A 23,272-nucleotide genomic window follows, 5' to 3' on the forward strand; every position below is an offset into this window, starting at 1 on the left:
GGCATGTCCCTAAGCCAACATGTTTTTGGCCTTTGGACGAGTGAGCTTTGGATTTCCCATAGGCTGTTTGACAGACATCACATACCAAAGGTGGAGGGTCCCCATTTTGCTGATCTGGAAACTGAGGCCTCAGGGTCACCTGGCAGGTCAGGGTCAGAGCTAGGGCCAGAACCAAGGGCTCCAGTTCCTTCTCACCACCACCTGACTGCTCCCCAGGCCTCTGAGAGCAGGGAAATGGGGGGCCCTTACCTGGGTTATGGCTCCCGTCACCTAGGACCTTCGGGTCTCCGCCGCCTGCCCCTGGAGTGAGAGCCAGGGGTGGAGAGGAGCTTAAGTAGCAGGTGGGTGGAGGGAGCAGGCCAATGACCTGGGGGACCTGAGCAGGGCTCTTGGTAGACTGGCCACTTCTGGCTGATACCAGAATGGGGTGGGGGGGGCGGGTGGAGAGCAGGGCAAAGGCTTTCAGCCCAGGAGGCCTGAGTACCAGGAGGCCGTGAGGCCATCTGGGCCGACAACTTGGGGCAGGGGGGAGCTGTCACTTCCTGAAACCACCAGGAATCCCGGTGTGGGTCTCTGAGTGTGTCTGTGTCTGTGTGTGTTGCGTCGTGCATGTGGCTGCGTGTGTGGGTGTGTGTCTGGAGGGGCTCTCTGCGTGCGTGCAGGACCCTGTGTGCCCATCTGCAAAGTTCTGGGAGGCAGCCAGAGCTTTCACCTGACTCCCTGAGGCGTCCTAAGAGCTCCAGAAGTTACCTCCTCTTTTAAGGCAACTCCCTGTGCCGTCTCAGTTTTCTTGGGGAGAATCACTGACGTGGGGAAGACTGTCAGTCCTCCTGTGGGTGTCAGAATCTCAAAACTCACAAGGAAACGCTCACATTTCCGAGAGGAGACTTGAATTCTTGAGGAATGCTTACTTTTCCTTATGAAATCTATTTCTGAGGTACTTTGATTCTAAAATAATTCATTTTTAAAAAATATTTTATTTATTTATTGCAGAGAGAGAGCACACGTGGGGAGAAGCAGAGGGAGGGGGACAAGTAGACTACGTGCTGAGCACGGACCCTGAGATCATGACCTGAGCCGAAACCAAGAGTCAGGCCCTTAACCGACGAAGTCAACCAGACGCCCCTATTTATTCTAGAAGAATTCTAACGACAGCAAAGTGTTTCCTCAGAAATACGAGTGTCCTATCTGGGTAGAATGTCTTTGAGGGAGCTGCACGAATCCTGTGGGAATTCCAAGGAATTGTCAACATTCCTAAGGAATCTCGGTATTTGAGAGAATTCCCTGGTTCTGATTGAAAGAAGTATAACGATTTCTCTGGAAATGCCAGTACTCATGCCAGAATTCTCCCTCCTGCGAAGGGTCACCAAAGGAGCACGGGAGCCCCCAGGCTGGACCTGGAGTCCTGGCGTCCCAGCTCTGCCGTTGGCCAGTTGTGGAAGCTTGAATACGTCACTTCTCATTACTGGGTCTCAGAGTCCCCCTGAGCACGGACCTTAGCGCTTCCCTGCCGGTCAGGAAGGGGGACTTGCACACTGTAAAAGATGGTGCCTGTTTGGGCCATGAGTGGGTCTTGCTGTCGCCATTCCCTCGCCCTCGTCCTGGCGTGTTTCTCTTGGGCCCCTCCTGGGGTGAGGAATGTCAGAGAGAGGAGGCCGTGGCCCAGAGAGGCAAAGGGGCTCAGCAAGGTCACACAGCAAGTCAGTACTGCACAAGAGACCGAGGTCCCCTGATCCCCACAGGCCTCTCTTAATCCCACTTCCAGGCACCCAGGCTGTACCCAGGGCCCTCGGGGGGTCACTGGTGTGGGAATCTGGAGTCAGTCACCAGGTAGCCAGGCCAAAGGATGCCTGGACTAGGCAGGCTGCCTGGCAAGAGCTGGCTGGCCTCCCACCCTGCCTGCAGGCCCTTTGCCCATTTCACACCTCACTCAGCGGGAGGAAGATAATGGCGGGACAATGCCAGGCCTGAGGGACAGGACAGCGTGGCCAGGCTCAGTCAGGACTAAGGGCTCTCAGAGCCAAAGAGCCAGGGTGGCCCTTGGGTAAGTCCTTCTCTTGAGGCCTGAGTTTGTAGCATCTGTAAAATAGGCATATAAGGGTCCAGAGACCCCCATCTGAGGGGGCTGGTGGAGGCTTATCTGCTGAGGATGGGGCAAACCAACCTGGCCAGCTTCACCCCCAGCGCGCAGCCGGCTCTTCCCCAGAGTCTGGAAGTGGAACCTGGTGGGCTGTCCCTTTCTCTGTCTGTTCACAGCCTTGGAGTTTTATGTGGGGTGTCACCCCAGAACCTTGTAAGACACACTATGATTTTTAGTCAGTCTTTATGTTTATACTAACAGAATTTTTTAAAAAAAAACCATGTGCCTCTCACATCCTCTTTATGGAAGCAGAACACGCATACATTAAGCACATAAATCATAAGCATAGAGACGGAGGAATTAGTATGAAGAGAAGCTTCCCGTGTGTTGTGGGCTGGCTTGTGTCCACCTCCCAAACTGATATGTTGAATCCCAACTCCCAGTACTTCAGAATGTGACTGCATTTGGAGAGAGAGCTTTTAAAGAGATAGTTAAGTTAAAATGGGGTCATGAGGGTCAGCCCTAATCCAAGCTGACTGGTGCCCTTATAAGGAGATTGATGCTAAGAGGGAAAAAGGTAAGGCGAGGGAGTGTGAAGGGTTGAGAGGAAGATGGACACATTTTTGATACAGAGGACAGAAAAAGCCTCACTGAGAAAGTGACTTAGAGCAAAGACTGCAAGAGGTGAGAAAGGAGGCTGTAATTGTATCTAGGGGATGAGTGATCTGAGCAGAAGGGACAGCATGTGCAAAGGCCCTGGGGTGTGAAAGTGCTAGTGTGTTCGAGGAATAGTTAGGAGGTCAACAAAGCTGTTGCAAAGCTAGCAAGTGGGAAAAGAACAGGGGTTAGGGTTTCAGGCAAAGAGGGAATTACACTTCTTTGCATCAAAAATATGTATCTTGATTAAAAGTTTTTCAAAATTTTTTTACCATAAGGCACTAAGTATTTAAAATAATCTTTTACATTGTTATCATTCCAACTATTCAGGTAGAGTCTATTAAACTCATAATAATTATACACAAAGTAATATTGATTTGGAAATGGATTTTTAAGACAATGAACAGAGCTTTTTCTCAATTTGTTCTTTTATCTGCAAATTAATTTAGTTACTGCTAAGAAGGAGGCAGGTTTCAACAACCCAGCAGAGACCTAATTTTCAATTTTAGAGAACCAAGAGCTACAAAAATTGTTGCTGTTTATTTGTTTGACAAATGGGTGGACATGGGCAGTTTTTATTAAGGCAGTGTTGCTCAATTCTTGGAACTGCTTCCAACATTTATGCCAAAAATCATGAGATGGTGTGTGATCAAAGATTGTTTCTCAATAACTCTAAGTAGATTAAGATTGGTAGCAGTAATAACACTCTTTTGTTGAGAGCAAACTGAAAACCACCTGGCCGGCTTCCCAGACATCGGGGGATCATCACAGCCCCTTTGTCCAGAGCCCTGGCCGCGAAGCTCCTAGTCGATGCCCTTGAGTAGTGACTGGGGACAGACAGGCAGATATCTTTCATAAAGAAGGAGAAGGAATGTTTGTAAAGGGAAGGTTGGAAGCTTTGTGAGAGAAGCCACTCTTGAGACAGAAGGTTCTTGGAACAGAAAACACAGAAACACCGGGAATCAGGAAATGAGGAAACGAAGTCACCGTAAAGAGTCCTACAGATGAACCCGTGGAAAGTTTTCTTGTGTCCCTGCTCCATCCCACCGGACATGGTGTTGAAGTGCATCAGTGGGCACTGGGCTTAACTCCTGAATATTCCATTCATTACCAGTGTGTTCTCATACTGGTTAACTAACTCAACTAAGCCTCACTTTACTCATACAGTAAATGGAAGCAAGAATAAGGAAATAATGGTTTGGCCATATGGCAGCACACACGTGGCAAGTGCTCAAAGAATCTTCACTGCTTTTGCGAAAATAGTGCCATTTATCACTATTGTTACCACTATCTTGGGGTGAGAGGGGCTGGAGGGGCAGGGCTTCTGAAGCCCACCCTCCTGCAGCCCAAGCTTCCCCCCCCCAAAAGCTGGTTTTCTACCAGGCTGCCTGGAAACTCTCATTTGGTCAAAGAGCTCAGTTTAACACTCTGGTAGGATGTGGGCTGTTGATTCCCACCCTCACACCCCCCTCCTCTAGGCACTTTGCATGACCCCATGTTTGGCTGGGTTTAAATGTCACCCCATAATCCCTGTGGCTTAGGTTGGAAGCACATACTCTGAAATCAGGAAAAACTGTGGTTGAATCTTCGCTCTGCTCTTCACGCACGGGTAACCTCAAGCTACGTCTCTGAGTCTCCGTGTCCTCATCTGTCAGGTGGAGTCACGGCTTGTCCCCACTGTGAAGGGCTATTGTGATGGCTGCGTGAATCGCCTGCCAAGGGCTCATCGTGATGCCAGGCTCCAAGTAAGCCTGAGCCACAGTTGTTGTTAGGACGAGGGCGAGGAGCCTTGTAGGTGATGCAAAGAGACCTGGGCTGTCACTGAACCCTGCCTTTTCCTCAGCAGGTGGCCTTGGTAAGCCACACGGCTCCCATGCCTTAGTCCCCCATCCGTGAAATGGGAATCCCAATCCCCGCTTTGCCTCAAAGCCCTCGGATGAGGGGCAAATGAAATCATAATGACAGCATGCTTTGTAACTGTAGTTGGAGAGGGTCTGCCCAAGTCTGGGAAGGGGCCCTGGGGCCGGCACCTGGCTCTCTAGCAGTGCCGTGGGGAGAGGATAGGACCCCAGCATTTAGAGGCTGTATAGGGGCTGAGGTCCCAGCACTCGCAGCCCTGGCAAAGATTTCCAAGCTCAAACCTGGCCCCCCCCAACAGTACAGAAATTCAAAGGACAGTAGGGAGGGGAGGCTGTCTTACTCATTCTGCATTCCGGAACATAGTAGTTGCTCAGTGAATGATTGTTAGATGAAGAATCAAAAGTGTGGCCCACACTAGGGTAGATCTGGGCAAGGACAGGAGCCGGGACACTTTTCTGGCGCAGAAACCAGGAAACGAGGTCCTGAACCAGGACAGGAACAATAAGCAGTTTGAATGATCTGGGCGATTTGGAAAGGGGGACTGTGGCAAGTCTGGGAGGAGGGAGGAGGGCGGGTAGAGGGAGGACAGAGAGAGCTCTGAGGGTGCAGCCTGCCAGACTGGGTGGGGGAGATGCAGAATTCCCCAGGGGGGTAGGTGAATGGTGCCGGCAGGGGTAGGGAAGGTCAGCTCAGCACTGAGAACAAAGGCTCCTTAGAGCTGAGCCCTACATCCCCTAGGGCAACTGCCTGACTTGTTTTTAACAAGCTCAGGCCATGCCAGTTTCTGCATTTGCCCTTTTCCGAGTCACCTCTTGCCTGGAAAGTGACTGGGGTGAGAAGGTGACAGTTGAGCGGACACTCTGTCACAGTCACCTCTATGCAGGGAAGAGGGGCAGACTCATGGGGTTTAGGGGATCACTCGAAATGCCCTCAAGTAAGTCGGGCCCAGCTGGGTTCAGGGCTGGGCATCAAATACCTGGGTCCTGAAATCCACTCTGTCACCCACTTGCTATGTGCCCCTTGCTCTCTCCCAGCCTCAGTTTCCCCGATTGCACAATTAAGGGAGTCGACTCAAACAGTATTTCTCCGGGTCTTTCCCCCAGTCTGCCCATGGAGCTTGTTAAACTCTGATTCTAGTTCCCCGTCTTGAAGTTACTGAGTCAGCAGCTCCAAGGAGTGGCAGCCCTGGTGACCCGCATTTTTACATGCTGCTCTGGGGATTCTGTGTTCGTCGGGGTTTGAGACAGTGATTTTCACAGTGATGGAGTGGAAAGAACTTGATGTGAACTCGGGAGACTTGGTCCTGACCCTCTTATACTCTGGCATGTGGCTCTGGGCTAGTCTCTTTGCCTCCCTGGGCCTCAGTTTCCCCATCTCCAAAATAAAAAAGGCTATCCGTAATGATCTGCAAGAGGGCGGAGGCTTGCATTTCTTGAGCACCTGCCAGGTGCCCAGAACCACACACTGGGGCTTTTAGGGATGGATCATTGAATTGCAGACGCCGACTCTACTCCAGAATTGCGGCAAAGTGAAAAGTTGAATCATTGAGAATCAGTGAGAACCGAGTTAAATCCCCCCCCCCCCCATCTCTAGTGTCCTCATAGTGTCTGATGTATTTCGGTCATGAACTGAACCATCCTTGGTTAGCTCGTAGGTGAGGGAGGCAAGTGCCAGGTGCCCCCGGCGCAGCCATGGAGGGAAGAAACACCCAGACCCTGAGGGAGGGTCCTTTGTGGAGACTTGCTCCAACTGCAGGGAAATTGGACTCTTTTATTGAAAGTGTAAAGTGTGCAGCATGGAGTCTGGCATGGAGTCTAAGAGGCCTCTGTCCTCCAGGTGACCTGCTTCCCAATGCGGAGATGGACCGTAGGACTGACTGTGGATGGGATTCTTTGCCAAAAGAGTCTCTGGCTGTTTCCTTTCTCGGGGGGAGGGGGACAGGTAGGAAGAGGGTTGGGAAGCTGGGCGGGAACCTGTCGTAGGGGGCAGGCCCCCTTCAGGGACTCAGGGCTGGAGACTGTTAGCAGAGCCTTTCCAGAAGGGCGAGCTCTGGCTTCTCCCAGGGCTGCAGCAGCGTCTCTGCCTGTGTCCTTCAGGCACTCAGCACCAGAAGGTCCTTGGAGGTCAGAACAGAGAACACAGTTAGTGGAGGAGATGGCTTCTGCTTACAGCCTCAGCGGTCACCTGCCTGGGGACTGGGCAAGGCACATTTCTGGGAAGGAGCAACTGCGAACAGTGGGGGTTTATTGGGATTAAAGGAACCTGTCAAGCACCCTGGCCATGTCATTAGCTTGCCCTGTACAGGTGACCTTGGGCAAGACACTTCCCTTCCTGCCCCTCATCTCCTTCTTTTCCCAAACAAGAGAAGCAAGCTTGAGCCTCTGTCCATATTCTTCCAAAATCCAATTTTCCTAACTCAAAATATCTACAAAAAAGTAAATAATAGATTAAACCCATAGAACAAAGTAAGTACCCATACATCTGTACTGATATAGGTAATCGGGTAAATAAATTAATGGGGGAGAAGGGATGGCTCTTCCTTGTAGCAAAATTTCAACAAATAAATGGAAGGAACAATCGAAATGGAGAGTCTCCATGAGGCAAATGCCACAGTAATAACTCATGCAGACAAGAACCAATAAAGAATGCCAAAATGAGGGGGAGAAAGTGTGATGAGAAAGAGGATATTTCTGTGGTCGTCTCCAAGTATCTCCTCGTGAGATATTTATTAGTTACAACAGAAAAAATGGTAACTTAACAATAGTGGGGAACCTGGCCGGGACCACCTTAACCACGTGATCAGAGTCAATATCCCCAGGAAGAAGACATTGACATCGCATACCCCGATACGGTGCCCTGAGAAGGGCACAGCATCACCCCAGGGGCGTTCTTGCCGAAAATACGTAACCTCAATCTCATTGTGAGGAAACATCGGTCAAATCCAAATTGTAGGACATCCCACACAACAGGTCAGACTCATCAGAAACATCAAGGTCATAAAACACAAGGAGAATTTAGGAACCGTCACACGTTGGAGGACACCGTCACAGATTTGGACTGACAGCCAAGTGCAAAGTGGGATCCTGGACCCTGAATCAGACAAAGCACGGCAGTGGGGAAGCCGTTGAGGAAGGTCTTTAGATGAGTTAATAGTTTCCTATCAATGTGGACTTCCTGGTTTTGATCATTATACTCTGGTTATACAAGATGCCAACATTAGGGGAAACTGAGGGAAGAGTATTCTCGTACTCTCTGTACTATTTTTGTAATTCTTCTGGAAGTCTAAAATTGTTTTAAAATGAAAAGTTAAAATAAATGGCTAGAACCATGTAATAAAAAGAAGGAGGAGAAGAGGAGGAGGGGCGGGAGAGGAGAAGGAGAAAAGAAGGAGAAGGGCCCTGGGTGGCTTGGTTGGTTGAGCACCTGAAGCTTGGTTTCGGCTCAGGTCATGATCTCAGGGTCATGAGATGAGCCCTGTGTCAAGCTCCGTGCTCAGCGGGGAGCCTGCTTGAGACTCTCTCTCCCTCTGCCCCTCCCCCCACTTCTAGGCGCTCTCTCTAAAATGCATCTTTAAAAAGGAGGAGGATAAGAAAGTAGCTACCATTTACAGAGGTTGTACAAGACCAAGACTGGGCTGGGTCTTTATTGTTTTTTAAGTTTATTTATTTAAGTAATCTCTACAGCCAGTGCAGGGCTCAGACTCACGACCCCGAGATCAGAAGTCACATGCTCTACCCACTGAGCCAGCCAGGCGCCCCAAAGCTGGGTCTCTCTTTAAATCAGTGGTTCTGCACCTTTTAGACCCAACACCCCAGTTTACATTTTATCACTGGTATTTGTGCTCTCTCCTTTATTATTTTGAAATGAAATTCAGAATCTATACCATCTACTGATATCCCTTGCTCGAATGTAAAGAACTAAAAATAAGTCATTTATAATGCAATAATATGTATTTTGATGTGAAATACTCAAGCATGATTATTCAGGAAAGAAAAAAATCATCCCCACTAATTTAAAAAAGGCCCTTAGGTTGGGGAGGAGGCTTGCAATACAGCCCCAATCGAGATCCACTGGTAGGAACTGAGTCCATTATTCCAGTACAAAACCTACTTCTCACTAGCTGGGTGACCTTGGGCAAGTGGCCTACCCTGTCTGATCCTTAGGTCCTTCATCTGTGATGTGCGGGCAAGCAGCACCAGGGTCGTGCTGAGGCCCAAATGCACATAAAACAGTGCATGGGGCACAGTGCATGCTCAGGAGATGGGATGATGGTGGGGGGGGGTGGTAAATTTGTGCCGATCCCATCCCTAGCCCCTGACCCCCTTGAGTAACAGTATTAGTGTGAATGGCAGCATCAAGGGAATAACAGCATTAAAATGCTGTATCTCATTTAATTTCTCATCACAAAGTCCACGAGTGGGCATTATTGGTCCCCATTTTCAGACGAGGAGACTGAGGCTCAGAGCAGTGCTGAGGTCCTGCAGGAGCTCAAGAGATGGGACCAGGGACTCTCCCAGAGGACTATCCCAGAGCCTGCATCTGACCCCGGCCCACTCTGCCCCCCCAAGGTCACTGCCCACCTCCCCTCCCTGCTCCCCTGAGGTGGTGGGGGGCCACCCCGGGCTGAGACTCAAGCCTGGCAGCTGTGTGAGGAGCCGGGCTCTCTGTATTTTGCTGGAGGCCGTGCGGATGGGGCCGCCTTTAGCAAAGGCAATTGTCATTCTGGGGCAAAGGCCCATTCTTTCTCTCTCTGGGAGTGTGTTCTAGGGAACATGCTGAATCCTGACTCCAGAAACAGTTTTGTGAACCAGGATGTTCACTGCAGCATCCTTTATTAAAATGAAGACACTGGTAATGACGGACGCTTCTAGAATGCTTACTATGTGCCTGGGGCTGTATAAGGCACTTTACACATAGAATACCACCTTATTCTAAAAGCAACCCTATGAGAAGGTGCTATGATTTGCCCCTTTTACAGAGACAAAAACAGAGCCTCAGAGACATGAAGTGGTTTGCCCAAGGTCACCCAGCTGGATACTGGCAGAATCAGGATTGGAACCCAGGCCTCCTTCTTCAATGCTAGTGCCCTCCTGAGCAAAGTCATGTTGAAAAATAATACTCCAGAAAGACTGGAACGAAAACCAGCAAAATGTTTGAAGTGGTCATTTCTAGGTTGCAAGTGTATCTAAGAGGATAAATGTGTTTGTTTAATCTTTTCTGTATTTTCCAAATTTCAGATAACAAGCATATGTGGCTTTTATCTTCGCAAAAAGACCGCCTGCATTTGAATTTCAAGGCACCTGCCATGATTATAATTAGCAATTATTTCAGGGATGTCTAGCCAAAGGCCCGTCTTCCCCCTGGCTGGGAGAGCTTTGCGGGGGCCAGGATTGTCCGTTTTGTTCACTGCTGTATTCCCACCCCCGTGCACAGTGTCTGGCACTCAACAGGTGCTCAATAAAAGTTTTTCCAGTGAACTACATTGCACTTCCACTGTGGGCGAGCCCCTTACTGCTCTGAGCCTCAGTATTCCCATCTGCAAGATGGGGGCAATGACCTCTGCCCTGGGGGTGAAATGAGTTGGTGGGTGGGGAGAGCTTCCTTGAAGGGTTCTTCAGCTTTGTTTCCTGTTCCCTCAGCCCCATCCTTTGAAGGAAGAGGCCTCCATTGCCTCACCCTTCCCCTCCCTTCTCTTCCTCCTCCCAACTCCTGGGCATGGAGTAGAGGGCAGAACAGAGTTCCTCTCCCCTTACCTCCAACACGTCGATGTCTGCATTGTTGAAGTCGATGTTGAGGATTTTGGGGAGAGGGACGCCAGAGCCCAGCACGGCTGTGAGAAGAAACAACACCAAATGGTCAGACTGAGTCAGCGTGGCTAAGAGGTGTCAGCCTTACAGGAAGCCGCCAGGATTTTCAAGAACAGCCGTTTCTTTTCCATCTCTAGGCCTTTGTCCTAGCAGGTGCTCCTGCCCGGGACACACGCCCTCACCCTTGCCTGCCTGCCGGGTTCTGAGCCTCCCCCGAGACTTTGTTTGGATGTCACCTCTTCTGTGAAGCTTCCCCCAGCCCAGACCAAGCAACCTTGGGCTCCTGCTGCTCCCTTGAACCGCCCCCACCATGACAGAAATCACAGAATGTGAATTCTCTGTTTCCCCATCTGTCGCCTCTACCCAGACTATGAGGTTTTTTTTTTTTTAATTTTTATTTATTCATTTGACAGAGAGAGAGAGACAGCGAGCGAGAGAGGGAACACAACAGGGGGAGTGGGAGAGGAAGAAGCAGGCTCCCAGTGGAGGAGCCCGATGTGGGGCTCGATCCCAGAACCCCGGGATCATGCCCTGAGCCGAAGGCAGGCACCCAACGACTGAGACACCCAGGGGCCCCCAGACTATGAGTTTTTTGCAGGCAAGGGCTGTGTCCTTTGAAGGGAGGGAGGAAGGAATGGATGGGTGAAAGGGTCGGTGGGGGAACTGGATTAAGTGACGTTAAACAGATTTTCCATCTCCAGCAGGACTTTTCAGAGAGCTAAGCACATGGCGAATCTACCTCCGGGCAGGACATTCCAAATTTCCCAAACTCGCTTGGCCATGGAACCCTCTTCTTAAGACTATCCTGTAAGACTAATTTTTCATGGAACCCACTTTGAGAATCATGGTCCTAATCCAGTCTCTCACTTTTGAGAATGGTAAACTGCATGACAGTGAGCTGGAGGTACTTGCTGCCACGTTCACACCACCTCTTAGTGACCAAGACCGGGCGAGAGTCTCCACCTCTTGCCTCAAAGGTCAGCCCAGCCCAGCCTCGCTCCTGACATGATCGTCTCCCGCCAGGGAACGTGCACGGCCTTGGGGACCAGGGCCTTCCTGTGATTTCGATTCGGCCTCCTCTGGTGACAGGTTCCAGGATAAAGGTCTGTTGGACATGGGGCGCTCCCCCAAATGAACCCCGCTGGTGGAGCTGATAGCAGCCCCTCTCCATCCTCTCCTCCACGAAGGGGAAGTGGCGGAGGCCTTGGGACGAGGTTTCCAGTTACAAGGGGTTCAGCTCTCCCAGCCTCCAGTGGCCCCACAGTTCAAATAACTTCCTGATACCATCCCCGAGGCAGCACAGAGAGGAGGAATCAGGCTCCGTCCCTTCTCCCTTCATTCTGTGAAGCGAGAAAACCCTCTCACTGGTAACGAGGCTGCCTAGGGGCGGATTCTGGGTTGGGAGGCCGGGAGATCCTAAGAGCACCTTTAGCTTTATGGGTACTGACTGAGCTCTTGCAACAATAAGGTATTCACATAGTCCCTGCGTAAGTAAAATTAAATACATGATTAAAAATCAATCGGGACCATAACAACATGAATAACCCTAACAGTACTAAATTTGCACCTAAAAATGATTTCGTATTATGTGTATTTTACCACAGCTAAAAGTAAACACACAAAAAAATCAGGAAATATCTTGGACTTTTTTTTTTTGAATGGAGAAAAAAGAGTTTAGAAGGAACTATAACCAGGTGTTGAGATTAATGGCCTCTGGGAGGTGAGAAGTTACTTTTTAAACTGTTCTGGACTTTCTAAAACTTACACATATGTAATTTTCACCTGTAATCAGAATTTTACATAGATAATCAGAAAAAAAACCCAACAATCAGCCAAATAAGGAAGAAGGAAGAAGGAGGAGGAGGAGGAGAGGAAGAAGGAGAAAGAGAAGAACACAGCAGAACAGCAAATAAGGAAGTTGACCTTTGCGGCAACATTTGCAGTCAGAGGATTAAATAAATAAGCTTAGAATGAATTTCTCAGAAATCCTGTTGAGGCAGAATGGCTATGTGTCAAATATTATGCCCGACAAACCAGCAGCTACCAGGCCCCAAGCCACACAGCCCTGCGGAGGCCTGGGCGTAGCTCTCACCGTTCATGGCGGGCAGAAATGCCAGGTCAAAGATCTTCCCAACCAGCACCTCCAAGAGACCAACCTGCAGGGAAGAAAGAGAACTCAACCCCGGCAGGGGTTCACTTGGATCCCCAAGGGCTCCTTGAGGCCCCGCCCTGTGGCCCTTGGGAAGGTACAGAGCCGTTCTGGGAGAATCTGGAAGCTTCCGTGACTCCAGAACCACCAAGCTGGACAGCCGCAGGGCACATCTGTCCGCCTGCTGTCTGTGCAGTTAGGGAGACTGAGGCCCAGAGCTAGGCCAGCGCTGGTCCAAGGCTCACGGTAAGGCAGGGACTGGGGGAGACCTAGGGCCCGTAGTCTATGGTGGCTTGCTTTGAAGCCGCCGGGGTGTCATGCAAGGCCCTGGGGCTGTGTCACCAACATTCCAGGTTCCCATCCCAGCTCAGTCTCTGTGGGCCTCCGGGAAATCTCCCTCACCTCTTGGACCCTCAGCTTCCTCATCTGTAAAATGGGTCAGCAAGCCCCACTTGCAAAGAGGCAGTGAGGGTTACAGGCCGATCAGGTGAAATGCCCGGCCTTGAAACTTCTCACATGTGCGTGCGCCCTGAACTTCTCTAAGCCTTGGTTTCCACATCTGAAAATAGGAGTGAATAACCTTTCCCTCATACAGTGGTTGTAAAAGCCAAATGTAAGCTCCTCTAGGTAAAGTACGTGGCTTGGTGCGGAGCCACGTGGTAGGACCGTGGCAAGGGCATGGGACTTTTATCCCAGCGCCGTGACCTTGGACACGTTGCCCAACGTCTCTGCATTTGGCATTTCCTTATGTGGAAAATGGGCTAATAAGTGTACCCAAATCATAAGTTTGTTGTGAGGATTGAGAGAAAATTGTTTAAAAAAAAATCTTAATTTGGTGCCTAGTGCTGGTCTCTGTTGTCCCAGAACTATTCGCTCATTTCACACCGAGTGAGCTGCTGCTTCTGCTTGGAGCCCGAAGATGCCAGCTCCGGTCCCAGCCATGCCCCAACCAGCTGTGAGGCATGTCACGGCCCAGCCCCAGGCCCCGGTTTCTCCATCTATGAAATGAAGCTGGTGACACCAACTCCATGGGTTGTAGGGGCTGCGGTTGCAAAAACTCAGGAAGAGGCAACACGGTGGGTATTTGAGTGTCTGCGCATGTGCGGACATCTCATCCCAGCTCGTTCTGAAAATCAGGCCTCTGCTCAGTTGTCAATTTGTAAAAGAAAAGGGCATTTCTGGAGAGTGGTGGTGTGGGGGACCCAAGAATAAACAAAAAAATGAGGAAACAGGACCAAACCCTAGAACCTGAGCATCGCAGGTTAGAAAGGCAGAGTTCCAGAGCGTTTTGGTAAAATGGTGGCTGGAAATTAACCCAAACCTGTTTGCTGAGGCTCAGAGTGGGGTGGTGTTGCTCAAGGTCACACGGGAGTCAGCGGCAAAGCCAACCGCCCCCACCCGACCCAGAAAGGCAGGGGTCCTGCAGGACATGGCTGCCCTACCGCCACCGTGGGGCGGAAGGATCTGGGCTACGCTGCCTCCCTGGGAGTGGTCGGTTCAAACGGGACGGCCGCACAGGCAGGGCTGGAGCGGGGGTCTGTGCCCCGGCCCTCCCTGGCTTTGTGGGCCTCCGTTTGCCCACCTGTAAAGGAGGCCTGACAGAGATGATGCCAAGGCTTCGCATCCCCAGCTGCCTGGGCCCCAGCCTGCCACACGGGGCGCCGCTCCCAGGAGACCCTGCCCGAGCGCCTGAGCGCGGTACTTACGTCAAAGTTGCCTACGTTTGAGGTTCTGAGGTTGAGGTGAGTCCTGCCGAGAAAGCGAGCCGCCCGTTAGACGTAGTGACTGCTGGAGGGTCATAAGGGGCTGTATTTCCATAAACTCTCAGAAGCCCCCCCACCGACATCCTCACAAGACCTCGCTTGACCCCGGGGGCAGTTAGTAAGAGCAACGTTGAGCTCCACGTAGTGAACCCCAACTTTGTACTAGAACTGGCCCTCGGGCTTTTATACCATACACGGCAGCCCCTTATCCGAGGTTTCGTTGTCCCCAGGCTCAGTGACCTGCGCTCAGATGAGGTCTGGAAGAGACGATCCCCCTTCTGACCTATTACGGGAAGGTCAGGAGTAGCCTGCCATTTCGTCATCGTGCCTACGTCATTCTCCTGACCTCATCCCATCGTGTGGGCATTTCGTCACCTCACATCACCACAGGAAGAAGGGTGAGTATAGAGGTGTCTGGGTGGCTCTGTCAGTTAAGCATCTGACTCTTGACTTTGGCTCAGGTCATGATCTCAGGGTGGTGAGATTGAGCCCCACGTCAGGCTCTGCGCTGAGCATGGAACCTGCTTGTCCCTCCCCCTGCTCCTCCCCCAGCTTGTGCTCGCTCGCGCTCGCTCAAATAAATAAGCAAATAAAATCTTTAATAAAAGAGTGACTATAGTACAATATTTTGAAAGGGACAACAGTCACATAACTTATTACGGTATATTGTTGTAATTGTTGTATTTCGTTGAGTTGTTGTTAATCCCTTACCGTGCCGAACTTCTAAATCAAATGTTACCCCAGGTATGCGTGTGGATGAACACAGTATAGCCGGGGTGTCATGCTAGCTGCGTTCCCAGGCAGCACTGGGGGTCTCGGAACTCACCGCCCACAGATACGGAGGGACTGCTATACAGAAGGCTCAAATCATCGCTGTGACACCTGCCGGCTGTGTGTCCTTGGACAAGTACTTAGCCTCTCTCTGCCTCAGTTTCCTCGTCTGCACAGTGAGCGGCTGCAAGGACTAAATGAGCAGTCCAAGTAGAGGCCGTGCCTGGTACACGGTGCGTGCCACACCCACAGGGGCAACCGTCCCCACCTCGAGTGGTCCTTTCCGCAACCCCCTGGGGGAGGAACCTGGCGAGAGGGGACCTCGCCAGGGCCACAGAGCTCAGGAGGCAGAGCCCGGGACTCGGGCCCTGAGATGAGCTCTTGGCCTCTGTGCTATTCTGAGGAGGGGGCCCGAGGCTGGGGTTCAAGATCTCTCTCTGCACCGTGAGGGTCTCGGTCTCCCTGGGCCTGAATCTCGCCTGCAAACCCACAGCCCTATCCCGAGAGAGGCCGGACCAGACTCGCCCTGGGCCAGAGCCATTAGAGCCCTCGCACGCGTCTGGTAGGACAGAAACCGATGAGCTTCTCGGGGGAGGATACCGTTTCAGTGGTGTTTTATTGCAGACTTCCACTCCCTCCCCCTTCCCCCTCGGCCACTCCACCCCCGACACCGAGCTCTTTCCTGCCCTTCAGAGTTTGCCTGCCCTGCTCGCACTGCCCAAACCACCCCCCCGCCCCCGGTCATCCAGGCCTCAGGTCAAGCATCACCTCCTTAGACTCCTGGATGGCTCTGATTTGTGTCATATTCCCAGTAATTCCCATTGTTGGGTTTGATAAATATTTGTTGTAAGAAGAACAACTTCTAATGAACTAGGCGCATGCTGACAATTTCACGTACGAGCTCGTTTATCTTGAAGTAGGAGTAATAATGGTACTTACTGCCATAGGCTGATGTCAGGGATGACGTGAATTGAGACACAGGGCTTAGCTCAATGCCTGGCAGTAGAAAGCCTCCAACAAATAACAGCTGTTGTCATGAGTCTTACGAGGTAGGGATTATTATCCCTATTTTCAGGTGGAAAACTGAGTTTCAGAGAGGCAGAGTCACTTGGCCTATGTCACACAGCCAGTCAGTGGTCATGTTAGCATTTGAACTCGTACTGCTTTGCTCCAAAGCCTGCACTTGTAACCGAGCACCAGAGCTCTAGGCCTGACAGGCCTGGGCTGGCCCAGAGCCCCTCTCTGTATCCGCTGTGAGGCCCTGGGTCAGTACGCCCTCCTCGCTAAGCTCGAGTTGTCTCCGCTTGAAGCTGGGAGAATAACAGCCCCGACCCCACAAGGCCATTGTCACGCATACAAATACCTAGTTCAAAGCCGGGCACATCGTCATCACGCCCGTCCTTGGTATTATTTTTGACATTGTAGTTGTTGTTGGCAGTAGGTCCTTTCTATGAAGCTCCCGGCATCACCCACCCTGCCCAGCTCGCACCAGTGGCCTTGGCAGTCGCAGCCCAGTTTCACCCCTGCAGCCTCTGGGATCTACCCAGCCCTGGCAGCCGTGCAAGGGGACCTCCGGTGTCCGCCCTGGTGTCCTTGCAGCAGCTGGCACCAGGCACGGCTGCCCCAAAGAGGCCTTTCTGAGTGGCTGGAGCCCGAGTCCGCAAACCCCCTTACTTGTCCAGCTTGGCGTCGATCATGAGCTTATCTCCCTCCACAGAAAACATGGCCAAGAGTTCTGTGTCCTAGAGGAAAGGGGGTGAGAATGAGGCTCTGCCGCGGGGCGGGCTGTGTGTGCCAGGCCCCGGCGAGGGGCTGCGTTAACACAGGTTGTCTGTCCCGCAAGGTCTCGGTCAAACCTCCTTTTACGAGCCGAGAGCCCAGTAACGCTCTCTGTATGGTGGATACCCCCGCTCTGGAAGGAAGGGGCTGCGAATAAGAAACCACCTATGTTCGCGGACAAGTGTGTTGCTTTCAGGTCAGTCGGCAGGGCTGAGTGAACTTCCCTCCAAGAGACGCTGTCACGGGGAGCAGCGGTGGCTTGGCTGGTGAGGGTGTCTGAACTGTCTCAGAGCGGGTGGGTGGCCCGCAGCCTACGAACCCTGCTCCACTGCAGAGGGGACTGGGCATCACCAGTGTCCCCACCACTGCCCCAGCCCCACCCCCAGCAGAGGGCATGAAAGGTCCAGACCAACCCCTCCCCAGCAGAAGCCTTGTTATGGGAAAGTTCCTCTTTGCTTCCCTGCTTCCCCCACCAAATATATAAAATAAAATAAATAATAAAATAAAATAAAATAAAATAAATTGGTCTTATGAAGAAAGGAATCTCCAACATATTCAGGCGATGTCACTGCTAGTAACAATAATAACAATAATTGGGATGACGGAGGACTGGATGCTCTGGATGTGTATGGCAGGGACCCGTGTGGCCATGCAAAATCATCCCATCCATTCACAAGGAGATGAAGGTATGTAGGATTTGGCCAGATGAGAAAGAGGGTGTCAGAGTGATCCAGGCAGTGGGAAGGGTATGTGCAAAAGCCCTGGGGCAGGAAAGAGGTTGGCATTAAAGGGAAGAGAAAAGGCCAGAGAGCAAGGAGGTAAAAGGACCAAAGGAGACTGGAGTGAGAAGGGGCCAGACCAGGCATGGCTAGCGGGCTGGAGAGAAGTCATGGCTGCCTCCTGGAGGCACTGGGGAGTCATGGCAGGGCTCCGAGTGGGATCCTATGGCATTTGGGCCGTTGATGGAAAAATGTCCACACAGTAGGGACTAACCAACAAGGATTAGCCATCTCCACTCCCTGGGTGAGAACCAGCCCTTTTAATCTGGCATCTGAGGACGCCCAGGACGGACTCCCGACACACCATGACTTGGCATGCTCTAGCCAAGAATACCCACTTCCCGGATTAGAGGTGGCTCATCTGGTCTTGAGCCCTGGGAGGAGAGCCTGAGAAGACACAGCAGATGGGACAGAACCCCAAGTGTCTGAATCTAAAGCCTTAACCACCAAGGGGGAGTGGCATTTAACACAGCACATTGCTTCAACATTTACTGAGCACCTACTATGTGCAGGACCCTGTGCTAGGTTCTGAGGATCCTGTAGTGAAGAAAACAGTGTGCATCTCTGCCCAGCAGTAAACTAACAGATGCATTGTATAGCGTCAGGTTAAGGCTATGAACCAAGGAGAGCAAGAGAGGGAGGGAGGGGGGAAAGGAGAGATATGCCAGGGGTGAGGATATTTTAAACAGCTGGTCTTGGGAAGACCTCTGTGGGGAGGTGACATTTGAGCAGAGACCTAAAGGAAATGAGGACGTGAGTCATGCAAGAGCATTCCAAGCAGCAGCAGAGACAGCATATGCAAAGGCCCTGGGGTGGAACTCCACCTGGCACATTGGTGAAAGAGCAAAAGAGCGAGGAGCTGAAAGGTGACCAGGGGTTGATCTAGAACTTTGTGGGTCATTGTTAGCGGATTGACTCTTGTTTCAGGATTGAAAGGAAAAACTTTGAGAAAAGGAGCCACATGTTTTAAGAGGATTCCTCTCTGTGAAATAACTGGAAATTGTATTTGTATCTGTCTCCTGCTGGGGCCCAGGGGCATGAGAACCAGTACCATCTGCCTTGTTTCCCTTTTCTCCAGCATCCAGGGGAAAGCGTAACCCAGGGTAGCTGCTCAGTACAGATTGCTGAATGCGTGACCTACCACACTGAGCTGGACAACCTGTGAAGGAGCCCTTCCGGTATGCCAGCTACTGCTCTGAGCGCCGTGCCAGTGCCCCGCGGCCGTCCCCGTAGAGCAGAGGGGAAAATCAAGCCCAGAGGGAGGGAAGGATCCCCCAAAGGTCACACAGCTGGAAATGCTACAGACTGGATTTGAATCAGATCATCTGGCCCTGTGTCGGGCTTGTAGTCACTATGTTTGGTCCCGCAGGCATTTGAAGGGGTCTGGGGACTCCAGAAGACCTCATGGTGCCCCCCTCCAGCTGATACTCACCACGTCGATGAGACAGATAGTGGTCTCCACGTCATTGGGCTGGGAGACCATGACCTCAGACGTGGCGAATACCTTTACCAGTGCCTCGTCCTTCTGCAGCGTCACTGAAGGTGGGTTGGGCACCTGGATCCTGATGGTGAGTGGGCGGGATTCAGGGTACTGCTGAAACACCTGGGGAAGGACACCAGGCCAGCGTGAGTGGGGCCCTGGAGAGTGGGGGTGCCCAGTGGGTCATCAGCCAACCTCTAAACACATGGTCCAGGGTCTCAGACTGGGCACCTTCGGGTCCAGCAGCATCGCTCGAACCCTACAGACTACATGCGGGGGCTCTGACCTGCTTCTGGGGTTGGGCAGGGGGCTGCCCCCTCCAAGGCTCTCATGTAGGGTTACTGGGAGATTTAAAAGTGGGGGTGACAGCAGAGCTTCGAGCTCAATGCCTGATGCCCCAAAATGCTCAGAACCTGCTGCTAGCAAGATGGGTTCGTCCGGACGTTCGCAAGTGCATCGAATCACCGTAACAACTCCATAGCGTATTTTCTCTCCACGTTACAGATTTAAAAAACTGAGGCTCAAGCAAATTGTCCAAGGCCAGCGGGAGAGCTGAAGTTCCAGCCCGGGTCTATGTCACTCAGAAGCCCAGGCCTCCCTCCCCTCCTGCTGCCCCCGGACGCCCCACCTGGAATGAGAAAGTTCACAGTTGAGGGCGCTTCTCAGTGAGGTCCCAGAGCGAGGCACAGCCTACCTGGATTCGCTGGGGTCTCTGGAGACCCACGCTGGGAGCAATCGGAGCCCGTTTGCTGCAAATGGACTCCCCAAAAGCTAATTAGCTAAAGGGACAAGTCATCAAGCAATCAGTTCCTGTATTTGCTAAATAACTGTTTTACCAAAGAAGTTATTTTAAGGAACACTCTTCTGTCTTTTTTTTTTTAAGACTTTATTTTTAAGTAATCTCTACAGCCAACGTGGGGCTTAAATTCACGACCCCAAGATCAAGAGTCACACACTCTTCTGACTGAGCCGGCCAGGCGCCCCTAAGGAACACTTTTCTTAAATATATTACATGAACATAAATATATGGGGAAATCTACCAAATTGCTTTAAAAAGAATTCCATGTAAATGGAAACTTCCACGTGCAATGCAGCTGTGTGGATCCTGGTCCTAAGAAGACTATTCATTTTCTTGAACACATTCAAGGTGAAGTTCTTGTTTTTCTTTTTTTAAGATTTTATGTAATCTTTTGCGAGAGAGAGAGAGAGAGAGAGAGAGAGAGAGAGAGAGAGAGACAGAAAGCCTGAGTGGGGGGTAGGAGCAGAGGGAGAAGCAGACTCCCCGTGGAGCAGGGAGCCTGATGTGGTACTCGATCCCAGCACCCTGGGATCATGACCTGAGCTGAAGGCAGTCGCTCAACCCACTGAGCCACCCAGGCGCCCCAAGGTGAAATTCTTTTGAACAAACTGGGTCTGTTGGCAAATCTAGTAAATTCAGCCAAATGACCACTTAGTGAATTCACCCTTTGGCAAACTGGCTTTCGACAAATCAATGATTTGGCGAATTGGCTTTTCCCAAAGGGATTTTCAGGACAGCTGGAGGGGCCTACCCCAACATACACCGTCTCCAGCAATTAGCAACACCTTCCTTCGCAGGAACGTGGAGAGGTTGCCTCAAACTCTCCCCACAGCAGCAAGAGACCTGGGGTACCCCTCCCAACTCTGATCAATCCTCTCCTGGTGACTCCACCCCAGCCTGGGTCTCCAGGACGTTCCTCTGTGTCCAGCCCAAATCCTCCCCTGCACCCAGGGGAGTCCCTGCTCTAGCACAGCTCTGCCACTGCCACGCTGTGTTACTTCTCCGAGCCTCTGTTTCCCCGTCTGTAAAATGGATTGCTCCTCTCTTCTGGCCCCATTAATGTGGGGGAGGGGGGTAATTAAAACCAAATAAAAGAGTGCATTCTTAAATTTTTTTTCGTAAGCTTTAAAGTGCAGTGCACATAAGAAGTGGCCCAATAAATAAAAGACCCAGTTGACTGAGGACTCTCCCTGCCTCCCAAAGCTACCACTATGACATTAGACAATGGTGCTCTGCCATTCAGCTTCCAACCACACGAGGGCGATAGTGACCGTTTGTTGAGTTGGGTCTCCCTTCCTGCCTCTGAATTACAACCAGAAGCAAACAGAATAGAGAAATGTCTAGAACGGCTGTAGATTACAGCAACCCTTCGTAGCCGCATGACACTTACTATCTAAGAAGCTCTCTGCTGCCAGGTGCAGGGTAACAGACTTGGGACCAGCGCTGGGACAAGAACTGGGATCAGAAGGGCCTTTGTTCCAACTGCACATAGCTACTAATCTGACAAGAGCCCACTTGCTCTCACCCCTTTTAAAAAGATTTTGTTACTATTAACAAGAACAATAACAGAACATTTATCAGAGGCCTGCTCTGTGCCTACGTTCAGATCCCAGGTTCACAGCCACACAGTGAAGTGGGTGTTGCTATTCCTATCTTCCAGATGAGAAAACTGAGGCCCAGCGAGAAGTCATTTGCCTATGGCAACGTGGTTGAGACATGCTGAGCTAGACTTCAAATCATGTTCGTCTGCTCCAAAAGCCTGGCTCTTCCCGTCTAAGCCACCCTCCACCTGCCTGTGCTCTGGGTCAGCACCCTTGCATGAATTATCACCTTCATCCCCTTACTCTCCCAGATGAAGCTGTGGAGTGGAAGTTAGCAGCCTTTTTTGACAGACGAGGAAGCTAAGGCTCAGAGATGTTAAGACTCTTGCCTGAAGACACACAGCAATGAAGTAGCCAGGCCAGGATTAGACCTGTGCAGGCCCGTCTCCTGCTAGAGCTCAGGTCTTTCCACCTCAACCCTCCATGCCCCCCTGTCATAGGGATTTGGATAGCACACCTTTGTCACGGCACTCCTAAGGAGGGTGTCGGATCACCCAGTTCCTGGGACAGCTTGAAGGAGGGCAGGGCTGAAGACAAGGGGACACATCTACCTTACCTACCTTGGGAATCAGAGCTCCCAGCGTGGACGTGGTGAGAGGAGGAAGCTCTTCAAACTGTAGGACAAGAAGAAGGGTCATGTGAGTCCCTGAGGCCAGGGGGACAGACGGGAGATGCTAACACAGGGATTAAACTCCTACACACCCTCCGACAGCCAGTGGGGGCATCTTCTTCCCCTTAAAGACCCCTTGGGGGGCCTGCCTGTCCAACAGCAACCACCATACTGACCATGGTAGCTGTTTTGTGGTTAGTGGACAGGGCCAGCCACTTAAGCTCACCACAGGCCTGACTCTTTCTCCTCTAAATGTAATTCTTGACTGAAACAAGGGGAACACCAGTGAGTCCACGTGCGTACCCCAGTGTCCACTAAATGCGTAATTCTGCCACATCTCTGAACAACCTGTACTATGACTTACTTAATGTTTTCTTTCAATTGACTTGCTTTTGAAAACCTCAAATACTAAAAAATGGAAAGCCAGTACCATTTGACAGAAAGAAATGGCAACTGGAAATTGAATGCAATAAAAACAAAATAATGCCATTACATTCTGCTTGGGTATCATTGTCTGTGGAGGGCTGTGGGTGTGAGTCCTGTTCTCTCTGAGTTAAAAAGAGGACACTTAAAAGTGAAAGAGAGGGTTAACTATATATTAGCACTAAACGGAGACTTTCTTCTTGATGGAACCAAGATAGACACAATTCATATGGTGGGGTTTTTTTTAGAACATCTTATTGTTAGCAGATAGACACAAATTTCTGGAGTGGAGTGAAATGTCATGTTTCCAAAAACATAAATTGTTCAACAATAGCTAGCTAGCTAACTAGGTAGTTTAGATAGGTGGATGAATGGAAGGATGGATGGATGAGGAGATGGAGAGATAGAAGGATGGATGGATGGATGGATGGATGGATGGATAGATGGAAAGATGGTTGGATGGACAGAAGGATGGATGGATAGATGGAAGGAAGGATAGAAGGATGGATGTATGGATGAGTAGGTGGGTAGATGGGTGAGTATACGGATGGATGGATGGATTGGTAGACATGAAGCAAATATGTCGAAATATTAACTGGAGAATCTGGGTGAAGGATATTTGGGCATTAATCGTGTTATTTTGTAACTTTTCTGAAGGCTTGAAATTTTTACAAGGAAAGGTTTGGAAAGAAAATTACTCTGGATCATACCTTA

At 50.9% G+C, this 23,272-nt stretch overlaps 1 protein-coding gene across 1 annotated transcript in view; it reads right to left on the reverse strand.

Moving 5' to 3' along the window:
* Positions 1-6,335: 6,335 nt before the first annotated feature.
* Positions 6,336-23,272, reverse strand: part of LOC100466237 (BPI fold-containing family B member 4) — a 45,862-nt gene continuing 28,925 nt past the window's right edge. The window contains exons 20-26 of the mRNA XM_002918267.3: positions 22,086-22,139; positions 19,078-19,248; positions 16,762-16,829; positions 14,260-14,302; positions 12,497-12,560; positions 10,351-10,427; positions 6,336-6,713 (exon numbers count right to left, since the gene is read on the reverse strand). Coding sequence (XP_002918313.2) covers positions 6,690-6,713; positions 10,351-10,427; positions 12,497-12,560; positions 14,260-14,302; positions 16,762-16,829; positions 19,078-19,248; positions 22,086-22,139 — 501 coding nt within the window. The 3' untranslated portion in view covers positions 6,336-6,689. The remainder of the gene's footprint in view (positions 6,714-10,350; positions 10,428-12,496; positions 12,561-14,259; positions 14,303-16,761; positions 16,830-19,077; positions 19,249-22,085; positions 22,140-23,272) is intronic.

This window comes from Ailuropoda melanoleuca, chromosome 13 (genome assembly GCF_002007445.2).
Source record: "Ailuropoda melanoleuca isolate Jingjing chromosome 13, ASM200744v2, whole genome shotgun sequence".
Lineage (NCBI taxonomy): Eukaryota > Metazoa > Chordata > Mammalia > Carnivora > Ursidae > Ailuropoda > Ailuropoda melanoleuca.